The 16838-nt window shown below is 39.3% G+C and overlaps 1 protein-coding gene across 2 annotated transcripts in view; it reads left to right on the top strand.

The window, feature by feature from the left end:
* Positions 1-16536, top strand: part of SLC9A2 (solute carrier family 9 member A2) — a 34057-nt gene extending 17521 nt beyond the window's left edge. For both annotated transcript variants that reach the window (XM_082062425.1, XM_082062426.1), the window contains exons 4-12: positions 853-1070; positions 2390-2592; positions 5390-5479; positions 6742-6812; positions 8297-8458; positions 9047-9143; positions 10039-10170; positions 12026-12116; positions 14203-16536. In XM_082062425.1, the coding sequence (XP_081918551.1) occupies positions 853-1070; positions 2390-2592; positions 5390-5479; positions 6742-6812; positions 8297-8458; positions 9047-9143; positions 10039-10170; positions 12026-12116; positions 14203-14573 (1435 nt within the window). In that variant the 3' untranslated portion in view covers positions 14574-16536. The remainder of the gene's footprint in view (positions 1-852; positions 1071-2389; positions 2593-5389; positions 5480-6741; positions 6813-8296; positions 8459-9046; positions 9144-10038; positions 10171-12025; positions 12117-14202) is intronic.
* The last annotated feature ends 302 nt before the right edge of the window (positions 16537-16838 follow it).

Consider the following 16838-nt stretch of genomic DNA (forward strand, 5'->3'; position numbering starts at 1 on the left):
AAGGCAGAAGGCTTTCTGCAGTGGCATCTCCGTAAGACATTGCACCATAGGCAACTGTACCAAGCAAGCGATGTACAGCCAGTTATGTCATTCTTTGCTCTTCTTCCTGCTGATTAAGAAACTCTGTTTACTAACACAGGCTCAGAGCATGAACACACAGGTGTACTTATAATAAGCCTTGTCTGTTCTCTCATGAATCAGCCTAGATGCCCATTTCATTCATTAGTAGGGGTTTTAAATATGCAACTGCACCATCATTTCTGGTGGTGTTTTTTCTCCTATTCGACCCTATGCACAGGCAAAGCAAGCAGTGGCCTAAAGTGCCAGAGGCTGACAAATTGCCTGTAGCCTTGCTGCTTTTTTGCCTGGAAAGAGGAGCTGGCTACTGTCACTGCCATTGAGGAGTGGAATGGTTTGGTGGGACAACTGCTGGTGAGAAGGGAGGGAAACCCTGTCCCAGAACATGCTGCTGCATCCTGTCTGATGTCCCTGAGCAGCAATAGAAGAGGCAATCCCTGTTTTCCAGGGCTGCCTCTGGCTCTCCTCAGCTCTCCCTCTTTCAAAACACAAAGTTTGAGTGACCCCTGCACAGATGATGTGGATTTAGTATGCGGCAAAATTCTCCATATACCGATGTCTTCTCAGAAAACTCCCCACTGCGGAAACAAGTCTTATGCCCTAAACTTAGGTTCACCAAGTTTGAGATTGGTTATGGAATTTGAGATTGGTTATGGAATAAGTTATGCTTTGTAGTTTGATGAGGACTATGGAAAAGAGAATAATATTCTGTAGAAATGAGAGGCTAAAAAAACAGTCAAACCAGATAAATACAGGGTAATGTTTGTCTTTCAGGATTACAGCTTGTGCCATGACCATGAACAAATATGTGGAAGAAAATGTTTCTCAAAAATCCTATACAACAATAAAGTATTTCATGAAGATGCTGAGCAGTGTCAGTGAGACTTTAATCTTCATCTTCATGGGAGTGTCTACAGTTGGGAAGAACCATGAGTGGAACTGGGCCTTCGTTAGCTTCACCCTCCTTTTCTGTTTAATCTGGAGGGCACTGGGTAAGCAAGTCTTGGACTACATGTCAATATTCTTTGCAAGTTAAGCTTTTAAACTCTTCTCAAGTAGAAAATGCCAAAATTTAGACAGAGTCATATTAGCTTGCAGCATGGTCTTCTTATTTGCAATGTGTCCTAGATAACAGAGACAGCTTCCACCTTCCCCCGAAATGGAACCCAAAAATCAGTTTAGTCCTGATTCTGTCCATCTAACATCAGAGGCAGTCTGCTTGTTAATCAAAGTACATGTATTTAACTAAACATTTACTTACAAAATAAGCAAATTTTGCTTAAAAGAATTAGTAGTTGTACAACAATTAAACAGGTTGTGGTGGGGTTTTTTTTAGATTTTTTTTTTTTTTTTAATTTCTATTTGCTAGCTTTGAGATTTTCCCAGTCATTGGCATGGATAGCATCAAAACGGGAAATGCTGTAGTTCAAGTTGTTGTTCAGAGACATATTGTGAAGAAAAAATTCCTATAAGAAACTGCTTGATCCCTCCTGAGTTTGCAGTAGTAGCTATTTTTCTTTTGCCTTGGGAGCTAAATGCAGTTTCATCTGTAATGATTCAGTCACTCCATGTGCAAAGATGGCTCATGCTCTGATCTGCCTCTGCACCCCTACTTCCAGCTCCCAAATCTCCTTCCAGTGCAGAGATCTGGATTATTTTGCCTCCTGCACCTGCAAACCCACAATTAATACCTTATGCTGAAAAGCAGCCAGGCAGCCTGACTGCCCCCCAGCTCCTGGCTCCCAAGCTCCCTTCACCTGCCTTTATACCTTTGATCCAGTCTGCCACGTCCCTGAAGCTTTTGCCTTTGGGACACCAGCATGCACTGGCATCTTCTCCCTCCATCCCCAGTCCTGCATCCTTCCTGTCTGTGCAAGTAAAGCTAAATGAGTGAGTAAGAGTTTGCAGGATTCGAAGCACAGATCGATGAAGGTGACAAGGCGAAGCATTCAAAAGCACCTCAAATCCTATTAAAAAAAATTAGAAGTCTTGTTCTTTACTGACACAGAGAATTATTGCTGTTTTAGAGGTGTGGAGTCTATCAGATAGCTGGCTTGTGGAGATCAGTTAGCTGCTTCAGGTCCTAAATGCAGCAGACCTGAGGTGGTTAAGATTACACTCCTTAGTCATTTTAAATTTTTCTTCCATGGTGTTTTCAAGCTGCTAAGTAACATTTCATTTCTTTGGTAGTATGTAGGTAAGAAGCAATTAAAAGTGTTTTAAAACAAATATTATCATTATGGGGAATTTGTGTGTAATTTAATTTCCCTTTTTTTTCCTTTCTCCCTGTATTTCTTCTTTTTACCCACAGGTGTTTTTGTTTTGACTCAGATCATTAATGTGTTCCGGACAATTCCTCTCACTTTTAAGGACCAATTTATTATCGCCTATGGAGGCCTCCGAGGAGCTATTTGTTTTTCACTTGTGTTTCTGCTTCCTCCTGCTGTATTTCCCAGGAAGAAATTGTTCATCACTGCTGTTATCGTGGTGATATTCTTTACTGTTTTCATTCAGGTAATGCTTTTCCTCTTCTGGACTTCTCCTTTCTCAGGTTGTAAATAAGCAGTGGGCAGAAAAACAAATGTCCTAACCTACTAGAAGAAATATACTTGAAGATACTCCCCATTGTCATAGTTTAAAAAAAATGCTATGCAGACTGCAGACAGGTAGACAGAAGTATGCCATATAATAAGTACTCCTGCTAACATATAAGTAGTATTAAGCATTTAAGACCTAGTGAGGTTGGAGTAGAGATAAAAGATAATCTGGGTACAGCCCCAGCACTAATTCCTTGTTAGAGTAGTTTATGTTGTGCATTTACTCAGGAGTTTGGTGTTGGATACAGTGCACAGTGAGCAGGGGATGGAAGACACCAAGGGCACTGAGAAGTGAAGTGTTTGAGTCTGTGCGTAGGGCAGTGATGCTGCAAGCCAGCTAGACATCCATCCAAAAGCACTAGGTGTGCGGAAGAACATGAAGAACTTGTCTCTGGTGGCAACCTGGCCATGGAGGCCTGGCCAAGAGTGATCAAGAGAGTGGGAAGTGACTGAAAGCAGCAAGATGAAGAGGTGGCCGAGGCCCTCAAATAAACGTGTCAGACTAGGTGTTATCCAGAGTGGTGAGAGAGATGTGAGAGGATAGTATAAGGAATTTCAGGTCTGTGGGGAAAAAAAAAATATTTTTTAGCCTGTCTTTTCCATGGATAAATGTGTTATGGGAAGTAGCGAGTATCTGTGCTCATGCTTGGGAAAGGAGAGAAATGTGGCTGGAGCAGCTGGAGGTCAGGTAGTTGACCTTAACATGTAAGCTGTGAAAATGGATTTTGAAGAATGGATTAATTTAAAATATGGAGGTAAATGGAATGTGTTATGAAATGCAACGTGGTTTACTAAATGGAAACCTGAGATCATTCTTTGATATGGAAATTTATTTTCTAGAGTAAGCTCCTCTAACTGGACTATTGTAAATCTTCAGGGCAGGGGGCTACATAGGCAGTTGTTAGCTTAACTGCTTGTTAAACTGAGGCTTAGATTGACGTTAGAATGATTGTAAAGTGAATGAGGAAGAAGCTGACAGTTTCTCCTATAGAGGGAAATAGAAGCATATGGTCCTTTGGGTCAGAAAGGATCTCTGGGGGTCTCTGGTCCAACCCTGTGCACAAAGCAAAGTCACCTTCAAAGATAGATCGTGTTGCTCAGGTCCATGTCAAGTTGAGTTCTGAATATCTCAATGGGTGGAAATTCTGCAGCCTCTCTGGGCACCTATTCCAGCATTCGACCACCCTGGTCAGATAATAGGCTGATGAGATGTTCTTAATGTAACTCCTCAAGTATGGTTCCTGGGGATAGTTTTTTTGTTTAATATTCTCATTATTGACTGTGGCTCTCGAAGGTGTTCTCAGGGTGACAGTGAATGGGGTATCATGTAGAGAGATGAAAATAACTGAGGGCAAATACAATAAACAGAATGAAATTTAATAGTAATAAGTGCAAAAGTGTTCTCACTAGGATTTTTTTTACTAGAGATTTGTCTTATGAAATGGGAGCCTTTTATTTGGAAAAAATAGAAAGGGGAAAATGCACAGGTGTACTAGTTGATAACAGAATAGAGTTTAAGCCACTAGTGCAGTGGGGACAGAAGAAAGTTAAATCTGATCTCAAGACATCCTGAGACAGGTATTTCCATCAGAGAATAGTGCCATATTCTGGAGCGATCATGGGACTGGTAAGCCTGTCATGTGAAAGGGCCAGGATGCCTTTGCCTTAGCAAAATGAAGAGGGAATATAATTACTGTTTATATGAAGGAGTGAACACCAGAGAAGGGGGAACACTGTTTAAACTAAAAAGACAAATGTTGGCACAAGAACAAAGTGGTACAAAGTGACCATGATGCAATTAAGAAGCAGCTTTATAATTATCAGAACAATGAGGTTCAGGATGAATGTTCCAGTATGAGCAATGGGGCAAAGAAACCCAACTACTTTTAAGATAAAGCTTGATTCATCTATGAAGAGAAATATGTGACCTGGTTGTCAGTGATCGTACAGACTGATCTCAACACCATGAGAGATTCATTCCTCTCCCTGTGCCAGTGTGTCTGTACAAATAAACAAATTATGTCAATTCTTCCACAAATAATTGTTCAAAACCATTATATCATTCAGGAACAGCCAAAACTTCTTGTTCTTTCTCTGAGAATAGTCAGGCAAGGACACATATTTACAAAGGTCATAGTGTCACGATCTTGACTAACGATTTTAGTGCTACTGTTGACACATCTTTGAGTACCTGTTTTGGAAGTAATCACTAAAAAAGAAGACTTTATATGTTTGCTTTGGAATGATGGTGGATCTGTTTATTAATTCAGAAAATAAGTGTTGTGGGGTTTTTTGGGTTTTGTTGTTGTTGTTGTTGTTTAATACATAACAGGACTGAAAAAAAAGTTTAAAAATACTGTGGATGGGATAAGTGACTTATTCCTGATGGGGTTTGTCAGGTTGCCCCTATTGGACCTCCAAGCTCTAGGGGGCCCCTTCCTTCTGTTGCATTAGTGGAGTCTGTGTGCTGACAAGGACTTCATAGCTAAGTGCAACACCTGCTAATCCCAAGAGTGAATTCACTGTTGTAATTATTGTGTCAGGCTGGATTTGGGGGTCAGGAAGGCGAAGGGGTATCCAGAGCTAACAAGGTATCCACAGCCATTTTCAATGCTGTGACAGAAACAGAAAAGACTGAAAGGCTTGTTTTTTTTCTTGATGTTTATGGAAAAAAAACCACCCAGAACTATTTGCCTTTTTTTTTTTCTTCACAGGGAATAACAATTCGCCCACTGGTGGAGTTTCTTGATGTCAAAAGGTCAAATAAAAAGCAGCCTGCTGTCAGTGAAGAAATTTATAACCGGGTATGTTGCAGCTTCACTGTCACAAATGAAACCCTTGTATAAATGAAATTCCTAGTGGCTTTCAGTAAGACAAGGATTCAGCACACACTCTTCAGGAAGGCACACACTCTTTTAGATTTCTTTTTGATAGCTGTTACAAGCACAATAACTGCAGAATTTATATTTAACCTTTGGCAATTACCAAAATTAGCATTATTACATATCATTATTTTGGAATCTTCACTTTCTTAATTGTTCATCTCTTGAGGATGCTCATCTCTCTTCATCTCTTGGCTACATTAGGAAACCTTTGCCAATTTAATTATATTACATTTGAGCAAGTCTAATTAAACAAATGCAAATTCCTCTTAAACGCACTCTTAACTTAACTCTCACATCATCAGCCTCTTTATGGATTTGTATTTGTACATGTATATATCTAATTATTGCAGTTTATTAGCCATGCATATTCTTGAATGTATTTCTCTTGCAGCATAACTGTGGCAGGTGGCTTGAAATTCCAAAGATGAGGAATAATAAGGGCCACATTCAGCAAGGAAGTCAAACTAAGCATCTAAAAGTCCGTCCTTTTAGAGCTTATCCTTTGGACATATCTACCAGGATTTCCCTCTGAGTTTGAGAGACCCCTACTATGGTACTTCAGTTAAGAACAAATGAGCTGCGTTTGGGGATCAAGCGAGAACCTGGCTGAACTGATTCACTCTTTTGTAATTCCTAATAGGCCGAGGAACAGTGTGTTTCTAATACTAGATGATTAGGATGCTTTGAGGTGAGGCTACACCACAGTTCCTTAAAATAGGAGCTCAGGACCTGATACTAGGTGTCTCAGCTCTGTCCTGTGCATACCGAGGGGTCGATGCTGATGTGGGGAGCTGCTGCCCACTCAGGCTCTCTCCTCCACAAAGTCATATCTGGTTCACTGTGATGCCTGGGGAAGTCCCTGGAGAAGTCCTAAGCATAGCCATGAGTGGTTAGGGAATTTAACAGAAGTGGAAATATGGGAAGAACCTTCAGATTCAGGCAGGTGCTCAGCAAGATTGACATTGAGGAAATTAACAACTAACTTCTGTCCTTTTGGGGCTGAGCTAAAGAAGCTCCAGGGGAACAAAACAGAGTCTGTCTCAGTTTAGTTAGACCCCATTTAGTTAAACTGAAGCTTCACACTGAATTTTGACTAGATATTTCTATTTTGAAGTAACTTAGAAACTAATATAAATAAGGGCAAGCCAAGTTTGTGTAATGAACCATCATTTCTCCTTCAGTTCTTTGACCACGTGAAGACTGGAATTGAAGATGTGTGTGGACACTGGGGTCACAACTTTTGGAGAGATAAGTAAGAATGGCATTTAAATCTCTGTTATACAGGAAAGGCTGAACTGGCTCAGCAGCAGCAAGCAAAAGTTGTTGGGCATCATATTTCATTTTCAGCACTTTATTCTTGAAAGTGGATGGTTGTTTTTAGAACGTGTGGGTTACAAAGGCAAAGCAGCAAAACAATGTCTTTTTATTAAACCACAAGCAAGTAGAACAAAATCACCAGCTGGGAAGTAATGCAGCCCTCTGATCCCAGGGTACAGGATTGTACTCTCTGAGGGTGTGTATCATCCCCCTCTTCCTGACTGTTTCAGAGCATTTCCTCTATGTCTGCTGAGCCTTTCATCCCACCTGGCTTTCCTCCTGCAAATTGTACGTCTCTCTGGTGTTAACTGAAGGGTTAGTTCTGTATTTGATGGGAAATACACAAAAGCTTTGGGGCTTTCTCTAGAAACATCAAGGCACTAGCTGGCGTGAGGTGCATGGGAGATCCTGATGGCAGGCAGCTCCACATTTCATGATGGTATTATTTAAGACTGAGTGTCAGTTAAGTAGATTACCACTGGCAATATGTGAATAATTCATGTTTTCAGTTTAGCTGCTGAATCTTCATCATCACTGGTTTGGATCTGATGCCTTTTTCTCAGCAGCACATTCTTTTACACCCAAATCCTTTAGACTCAGAGCATGGGCATTGCTCACCTGTGTTCTAGTCGCTGCTCCAACAGGAATTTAAGTGTTTTCTACAAAGAGGAATAGCACCAGCAGGAAGGGCTGAAAACAGCCCTCTCCCTATGACTTGGGTGCATGACAGTGAGAACATTCTCCTGATACATGAATGACATGGGGACAACTTTCCTTTATTCGTCCTGGTTCTTCTCCAGTCTGTGTGAGAATTTTAACAGTGTATGGAGCAAAGGAGAGAGTCCTACCTCTTCATGACCTTCAGAAGTATTTTTTACCCAAATTCAAGATTAATTTCAAAATGGCTGGAGTGCAAAATATTTTCTAACAAACAAAATCACCCCAGCTATAATCAATATTTTTTCACTAAACGTCCAAGAGGGTTGCAGTTGCTTCAGAGGAAAGGAGAAATTCCAGAGTTTTAAAACAGTAAGCTAAAATTTCAAAGAAAAAAGCAGCCAGTGCAGATTTAGACTTTTTATTTATTATTACAGTAAATATTTAATGTTCTCTTTGTCACAATGAAAATTGAGAATTAAAAATAATATTGTCTAATAACACAGAATACCTAAAAGCGAAAAGTTACTGTTAGGGAGACTGTCGATTAATGGATTAACCAAAACATAGCTTAAGTCTGTCTATCTGAAGAAAATATGAACTTGACCCTTTATTGTGTTACTCAGCAGAAGCTTTTTAATATGAACAGACAAATTCTGAGGGAATAAACTCCTTTGCAATTGCCTTAGCTACGGTATATTGCCTTTTCTTAACTATGCTCAGTAAAAATTAACTAGTTGGGTTGTTTTGCCTCATGTACAGGTTTAAAAAGTTTGACAATAAATACCTGCGAAGACTTCTAATCCGGGAGAACCAGCCCAAATCCAGCATTGTTTCTTTATACAAGAAGCTGGAAATAAAACATGCCATTGAGATGGCAGAGAGTGGAATGATAAGCAAGGTCCCTTCATCAGTGTCTCTCAGGTAAGCAAGTGATGCCAGCATGGCCTAGAATTTCGCCTGGGTCATGTAATTTATTTCCCAGCCCAGGCTGTAGGCAGGTTAAACACTTTGACTTAGGACATTTTGTGTCTAAATGTGACCTGAACAGTAAGAGGACACAAACCAAGAGCATTTTACTTGCAGCTCACACACAAAGTGCTCGGTGAGCTGTGCTTGTCTGGAGCGTGTGTTTTTTATAAGGGCAACTGCTCATGGGAACACTGATTTGCCATGTAGAGCAGAGCTAGATTTGAACCAGTGTCTGCACATCTGCTGCGAAGCCTGAGGGGCATTTTCAAAAGTACCTTAATGAAATTTGCAATTTAATGTAATCTATATCAAATTTTGGAGGCTGAGTTTTGAGCCTTACCACTGCCTCAAATGAGATTAAGGTTTCATTCCTACACGTTACATTTTTACCTGTTCCTCTGTTGATTTGAAATGTTGTTTTGAAATGTGTTTCCAACACCAACAAAGGAAATAGTTCAAATGTAATTCCCAATCATAAAAATAATAACATTCTTTCTGTCTCTCTCTTTCCTCTATTTTCTGGGTTTTATTCTGCCACAGTGAATATCATGAAGGAAAAATAAAGCCACTTTCTCCCACTGAAATGGAAAACATGCGAGAAATATTAACGAAGAATCTCTACCAAATACGACATCGAGTAAGGATGAAGTTTTACCTACTTAGATACCCCACTACTCTTTGAATATACTGATTATCTTCCTAACATATCTTCGGGCTAGTGCAGCATCTACTGTAACATAGCATCATAATTAATGTTGTTATTTACTTCTGTTGCCTGTGAATCCATATCCTGTCACATGTACAGAAACATTTTCATAGTCCTTTATGTAAATAGCTTCCTTGATCTTATACTATGGATAAAGATTAATGTTTTTGTTTTATATTATCTGAAATGTATTTTAAAAAGATCATCAGTTCAAAGTCAACCCAACATTGTCTCACTTATATTAGTATTTTGGTCACTTCATGATATGGGATTAGATTTCCCATTTGCCTCCAGTTGTGAAGTTGTTTGTATTAAAAGCAGAGGTGATGAGCTGGAAAAATAGTGAAATAAAAGCAAAAGGACATTTCATATTTACTCTCCTGTGGCTAAGTAGTTTGAATGTCTCAGCCCTTGGAAAACCTTCAAAAGTGGAGCAAGCTTCAGCTTGCTGGAGGTAAAAATGACTTCCCCCTAGGTGATTCATCTTATCACTTTCAAATATGTGTCCTCTGTTGACATATTGACTGAGTTAGTACAATGTGGGGGTAAACACTGTATTAAGCCAGCTTTTTCCAATTTATCTTTCATAATAAACATCAGCAGGTTAAAAAAAAAAAAAGGCAAGTGCTTGTGAAGTAAACGGCTAAAAAAATACTGGCATAATTACTGCCCTTGTTCTTAATCATCTTTGATATGATTTTGTTCAGAAGGATTTAATGATGCTTATTAAAACATTAAAGCAGAAAGACTGCTTTGCACTGTGCTTATAGTTCAGCACATTTGACATTGTGCTTTTCAGAGTCTAACTACTGCTTTTACATTTCAGACAATGTCATATAACCGACATAGCTTGGCTGCAGATGCAAGTGAAAAGCAGGCCAAAGAAATTCTCATTCGTCGCCGGCACAGCCTTAGGGAGAGCCTGAGGAAAACTAACAGCCTGTCAAGAGAAAGACCGGTACTTACATTTTAGTTGTTTTACAGAAAACAGTTCTTTGTAGCTAAATGTCATGCAGAAAAAAATCTTCTGAAATGCAGAAAAAGATAAATCCTGAATTTGGAAGACATCTGCACATCAAATGTTACACACACCTTGAATTGCACACATGGACCTCTTAATTCATGTTGACCCCTTCAGGAAAGCTTCAGTCTTGTAGTGGGGGTGGGATCGGCTGCCACAATTTTATCTTGGAGGGGCTGAACAGGCTCCATACAGAATATACTTCTAAGAGATGGTCAATATTTTCATGAAGTGTGAATGATCGAGGTAAAAAGTTACTTTGAGACAGGCAGACTACTTACAACATGCTTCAAATTTGGGAAAGAGGAGAGCTTTTGATCAAGTCAGTCAGGGTGAGCTCTTACTTTAATATTCATGAAATGTAGTCAGGACTTCAGGTTTTGAGCCAGAATAGGAAAAACCCCTCCACCTACAAGAAACATCATGGCATGATGACATTTGGCTCTCTGAGGCAATCCTGCAATACCTTCGTTATAAACTTTGGACCATATTTGACAGACACGCTGATTCAGCAGGAAAGCTGATCCCCCAAATCATCTTCCTATTTTAGGTACTGGGGAAATTACCCATCCTATAAATATGCATTTTCATGTTACATGAATACTTAGGGACTGCTGCCTTTATTGATACAGTTGTCCTTCAGCAGCTGAAGCTGGAATGATGTCTTCAATAAGTGCTATATCTCATTTGTGATCATTACCACAGTTACTGTGCCATTAACTCTGTCAATAAGTCTGTCCCTGAATTATTTTTACCCTCTCAAGCACAGTTATATATGTTGTCTTTGTCATACAAATAAATTATTTACTAGGTGCAATAATGAAGAGACTTTGCGGGATTGAGACTTTTTTGGGGCAGGGAAACAGGGTGTCTGACAGCTTTTTAAAATGCATGGGCTGTGATTTTAAAAATAATTATCCTTGGGTAAATTCACCATAGAGGGCAGCATAGTGGTCCTGAGCAGCACAAAAATATCCAAAGAGGAAAAACGTCTCATGGAAAATTAATTTCCTTTCGGGTTCCCTTTCAGTGTGCAACAGTGAATGGTACAAGCAGGGAAGAGCTGGTAGACTGTAAAGGTTTTAAAAAATCTTTGTAACAAGTGTAAGAAAGGATGCCCTTGAGAAATGTTTGAATTTTAAAGAAAAGCAACCTGTTCTGGAAAGTACCTCTCATGTTCCAGGAAGTGTGAGGTGTGCTCTGCACCCAGGACCTTTAGAGCTTAGTCCTGGGAAAACAAGGATTTTATGCCCTGAACTGGTAAATGATCACACTGGTGCCTAACTTCCCCAGCAACTTCAGCGTGACTAGTCAACTGTATAAAGTCACTTATATGTATAAAGTGCTTGCAAGATCAGAATACAAATTAGTTCATGTGCCTGAGCTTCAGTCACAAGCAAATTTTTGCAGCTGACTAATGAAAAGTTCCAAACTGGAGCTGCATGAAGTGATGCTTGCAGAGTTTGCCTTCCTTAGGAAAACCTGTACAGGTAAGGTTGAGGTTAGAGAGCTTACATTTTTTAATTTTTATTTTAGAGGCCATATCACTAGGCTTTCCTTTGATTAAACTGCCTGAGATTACTCAGTCTTTACCTTTGTTAGCACAGACCTCAGCCATCAATAAGTGTTAACTTGAATGTGTAGTAAAAGATCACGTATTAGCTAATCCCAAACTACTCTCCAGCCCTTTAGCTACATAAGCCCATTCCAGTCTCAGTTGTATATCTTAAAATACGTTATGCAAGTACTTCAGTCTGCAGTGACTTAACATTTCTTACATTTCTTTGCACAGGCTCCTGCAAATACAAAAAGATTTCTTTCACTTCCTAAAAACACTAAACTCCCAGAGAAATTACGAGTGAGAAATAAAACATCTTCCAGAGGTAATGGAAACATTTCTGCTGTCTCTTACTGTGCTGCCCTAATATTGCCAATGTAGAAGGAATTTCTAGGGATGATGTACAGAAATCAGCATGTTCATTTTCAAATACCTGTTAAATGTTTTATGTTTACGTACTTTCATTCTAGAGTTAATACCTTCATAGCATATTTCAAGGTGTTGGATATTTGTCAGGAGTGTTACAACATTAAAAGCAATGGGTCCAAAAGCAGTTATTTGAGTGTAGAGAAACGTCCCAGCAAGAGAGTCTCATGGGGCTTTTCCAGTTCAAATGCTGAAGCAGCGCAGTCATCACAGCACATCTCCTGGTGTGACCAAGAAGCAGCCTTAAATGCTTCTGTACCAGAAACATCACCATGGCTCATTCGGTTTGTCTCTGTTCCATATTTTCCATATCCCCCTCTTGGTTTACATGGTTTCTTTTTCCTTTGGGGTCAGGGTAGAGGACACTGCCCTGAAAACCAAACCAGAGAGGAAAGTGAGGACATCTGATCTATAGATTTTATGAAGAACTTCTCAAAATGCTGTGGTTTACAACCAAAATGTCAATTATTTTTCTGCCTAATCTCACAAATGTTTCATACTGGAGTTCTTGAATTCTAAATAAACAAACAAAAATCTGGAGGAAGACAACCATTTGATGTGAAAACTTTGTCCAGTTCTATATACTAATTTGATTATTACCTTCCCATGCTCCGGAGCATTCTCTTTTGTACCAAGCAGCCATCCAGGTCTCTTCTTGGGAAGATTAAATCTCTGCACAATCACTAATATGTCCTGATCCCCATCCCAATTAGTTTCCTACTCTTCCAAATCAATTCAGCAATAGACAATGGTTTTGTTTGTTAATAGTTATGTCTTTGCTCTCTTGAATGTAGGATCCCTTTTATTCTGTAGTTACATTTGCAGAGGTCACCTACTGTCACCTAGAATTAAAGAGAAAATGTGCCTCCAGATTATTCAATTGTCAAAAGATATATTATTTGACATATTTTGGGGGGGGAAGCCTGAAAACACAGTCTGATGAAGACCTTCCTTGACATATAATTATCTGGGTGAATGGACAATTATGTGGCAATACATTTTGGTGACTCCTTCCTCACCTTTTTAAAAGAAATAACATGCAGGCTACTAATGGAAGTTGTTCTTATGACAGTTCAACAGTAAACAATTCTTTTTTTTAATATATTTATCTGACTTAGCTCTAAGAACAAATCTGAGTAATTCATAAATGATTATTAAAATTATTATCAAATGACAGAAGTGTGCTAATTTTGATTAAGACATTACTCAATTTGAGGAATTCTGTTGGGGAAAGTGTATGCACATCCAGAATGTATGTGTACACCCAGAATGTGTATGTATACACATCTGGAATGTTTCCAGCTTTGTTTACCTGGTAGCGATCATTTAAGAGTATTCCGTGAATGATTATGCCAGCTTCCCCTTGACCATCTTCTACCCTGCTGTGAGGGACAGAAGGAGCCTGCAGCACTTGCAACCTGTGAAGATTGCCCTGTGGATTTTCTTTGATATCTGACATTCAAGAGTATTAAGGATGGGACATTTCCTCCCATCTGTTCATTGACCTTGGGACATCCTTTGCCTGGGGAAGTATTGACACTCCTTTTCCAAAGTCAAGTTTCTAGAGCCCCTCCGATTAGATTCCATGGGAAGTGAGGGTAAGAAATCTCATTTCTCTATGCTACTTGGAAATCAGCAGGAACTACAGCCCAAGTAGCTCAGAGAGAGGCAGGTTTTTCTAAATCCAAAGGCAGAACTGGGGAAATGGCAACTCAAATGGCATGCCACTCAGTGATTTAGGAGCAGCTGAGTGAGGGCTTTCTAAAAATCACAGTTTTTAGGGGAGGGGTGTTTGTAAGTCACATCTATCCTTGTTCCTGGTAGAGTTAAGTGTCTATTACTGGACCTAATCAGACGACACTGAGTTTAGGAACCACAGGGAAACTTTCCTCTATGTCTGCTAGTGCTCAGTCTGCTGTTATTCAGATACTCCTGAAACAATAATATTCTGCACCTAAAATTTTTATTTTGTTTTCAATTAACAGTGGGTGACAGCAGTGACTCTGAGATGGATGCCGCTACCACGGTGCTCAATTTAAGACCCAGAGCAGGGAAGATCTTGAGAGACCAGAGACTGAGGCAGCAGAGGCCACCACCTGAGTTTAGGGTGGAGTGGAAGAACGAAGTTGACGGGAGCCAGGACGGCCAAGGAGAGCAGCAGGAGCCGAGCACCTTGCCTCAGCCATCCACTGGGTTCAGGCAGCCACTGCTGACAAGACCAAGATTTGGCACTTTGAGCAGGGAAGATTTGACTGCAGACCACGGGTCAGCAAGACCTGTCCCACCACCACGGTTAGTTAGGCAGGCGTCGCAAGGGGAAAGGCAGAGAAATAAGCCTGAGAACGAGCCGTACTGAACGCAGCAAAAAGAGAACTATTGGTAATGAAACGTGGATGTATCGAATGAGGATTCTAAACTATCTGATCAGACTGTGGGATCCATTAAAAACAAAACCAAACCAAACCTCAGTGTGGATCTAACCACTTCCATTTGGGTGAAGTCAATGCCATTAACTAAGTGAAAGGAATACTGGAGCAATTGTAAAGATGAAGATATATAAAAAAAAAGAAAACCTCTTTTATAAATAACTTATGCCAATGCTTTAATTACATTATTTCCACTATTAAGATAGGATGGAAATGTGCCTTATCACATCATCTCTTGTGGAACCAAGTCATGCAGGTTCAATACCCAGTTATTCATTGAAAATATTCACTGAAAGTCCAGCGATGAATGGGTTCTTAAAAAAATCTGTATCATTTCAGATTTTATTTATAACCAAATAATACTTGTTTTAACCAGAGCTTTAATATAAGTAACACTGAAAATTGCACAATGCACCTATCATATAGACATTGTAAGAAGAATAAATGTATTCCTGAAGCCAAATTTGTTCGAAGAGCTGTGGTGCAGAAAAAGAAGGAGAAGGAACAAGCTGTAGACGCAGAATTGCAAATACAGTTTACAGAGTGGAGTTGCAACAGAAACAAGACCTGAATTGCTTGAATTTTTGCTTTCTGAAATTTTGGCAGTATGTTACATTTGAAAGGTACTGAGGATTACCAAAGGAAATCTGAATTACCTTGACTTTCACTAACGTCAACAAGAGCTGAGAGCAGCTAGCAGGACATCAGAAGCCCTAAAAAGAGAAAACTTCAAGCGAATAAATGACATTCTTATTCAAAATTGCTTTTTGCACCTTAGTTTCTGGGTTGCAGTACAAACACAGCAGTAGAATAGTTGCAGAGCGCTGCACATATACAAAGCGAGCAGTCTCCTATTTGAGTCAGGGACCACAGAGACTCAAGAAAGCTCGCTCACTCATGCTTGTGACCCTGGTCAACTTGTTTTGCTTTTGTTTCCTCATCTGTAAAAGGGGAAAGATAATCTTTTCTTTGTCTGAGCTATGCACTCCAAGGAACAAAAATGTTCCATCTAATTTGTTTGTACAGAAAAGTAGCACAGCGGGGCCCTGGAATCAGTTGAAGTCACTGTGCACCTTAATAACACCCATAAGAAACACAGACTTCTTCAGCCCAGCATAAATGGCTGTCATCTGAGACCATGTGGGAAGGGAGGGTGCATTAAAATAAATGATACTTAACTGTAGCTCTCAGGAATTTGCACTTTCTGTCCCACTTAATTTGTCTTAAGTTTTGGGCTTGCTTTAGCACAAATAGACATTTCAGCACAATGCAGAAATAATTTTCATCCTACTTGTTACCAGATTGATAACTTTCATTGAAGAATGTACACTGTGAAATCATAACTTCTCTTTTTCATTAGCACATTTCTAAATCTGTGGGCAATAAGATTAATTTTTTTTTTTTATTTAAGCTTGTCTTGAAAGAACTATTAAAATCAGAATTTCCTTTTAAAATCACAGGGTATATTTCTTTCAAAGTTTCGTGGGAGGGGTTAATAAATTGGTTTTATAAATGGGGATTAAGACTATCTTTCTTCTTACAGCTTTTCCAAAATATTTATTTCATTTGAAATGTTAAACCTTTCTAAACTCTTTTATTGGCACACGTCTTTTAGTCTTTTTCCTCTGTTGCAGTTATGGAAGTTTCTGCTGTGCATCAAATGCAAAGTCTAAGCTGCAGAGGGATGGCAATGTGAACCCTAGAAATCTTAGTCATCAAATGTTCATGTGAATATCATGATTTTTGTGGAAGGCAGTACTTAGCTATCCTTTAATGATCATCTCTTTTTGGAAATAAAACTGGGTTCAAATAGAGCCAGCAAGCTTTAAAAACAAATTTGATTTTTTCTTTCAACAGGAAAATATGTTTCATCAGTAAAATTGTCAGCAAGTACTCTGTCACTGCATTATTGGGATCATTTTTGAAATAGAAAAAAGCCTTGAGTTTGAATCTGAATTTTAGTTTTGAAACCATGTCCTCCTTGCAGATCAGACTGTTTACATTAGGTGTTTTATATCAGGCCCATCTGAAATCTGACCAAAGAAATAAATATATGGGAAAGGTTGCACATTAATATTTAGTTTACTCCCTGCGGAGCTTTCTTTTCCATGTGCTGGTAATGATCAAGCAATTGGCTTGTATCTGGGAAAAACTGCCTTTTTTTTAATGGTTGACAATTTTCATTTATTTATTTA

Source organism: Streptopelia decaocto, assembly GCF_964273445.1.
Source record: "Streptopelia decaocto genome assembly, chromosome: 1".
Classification (NCBI taxonomy): domain Eukaryota; kingdom Metazoa; phylum Chordata; class Aves; order Columbiformes; family Columbidae; genus Streptopelia; species Streptopelia decaocto.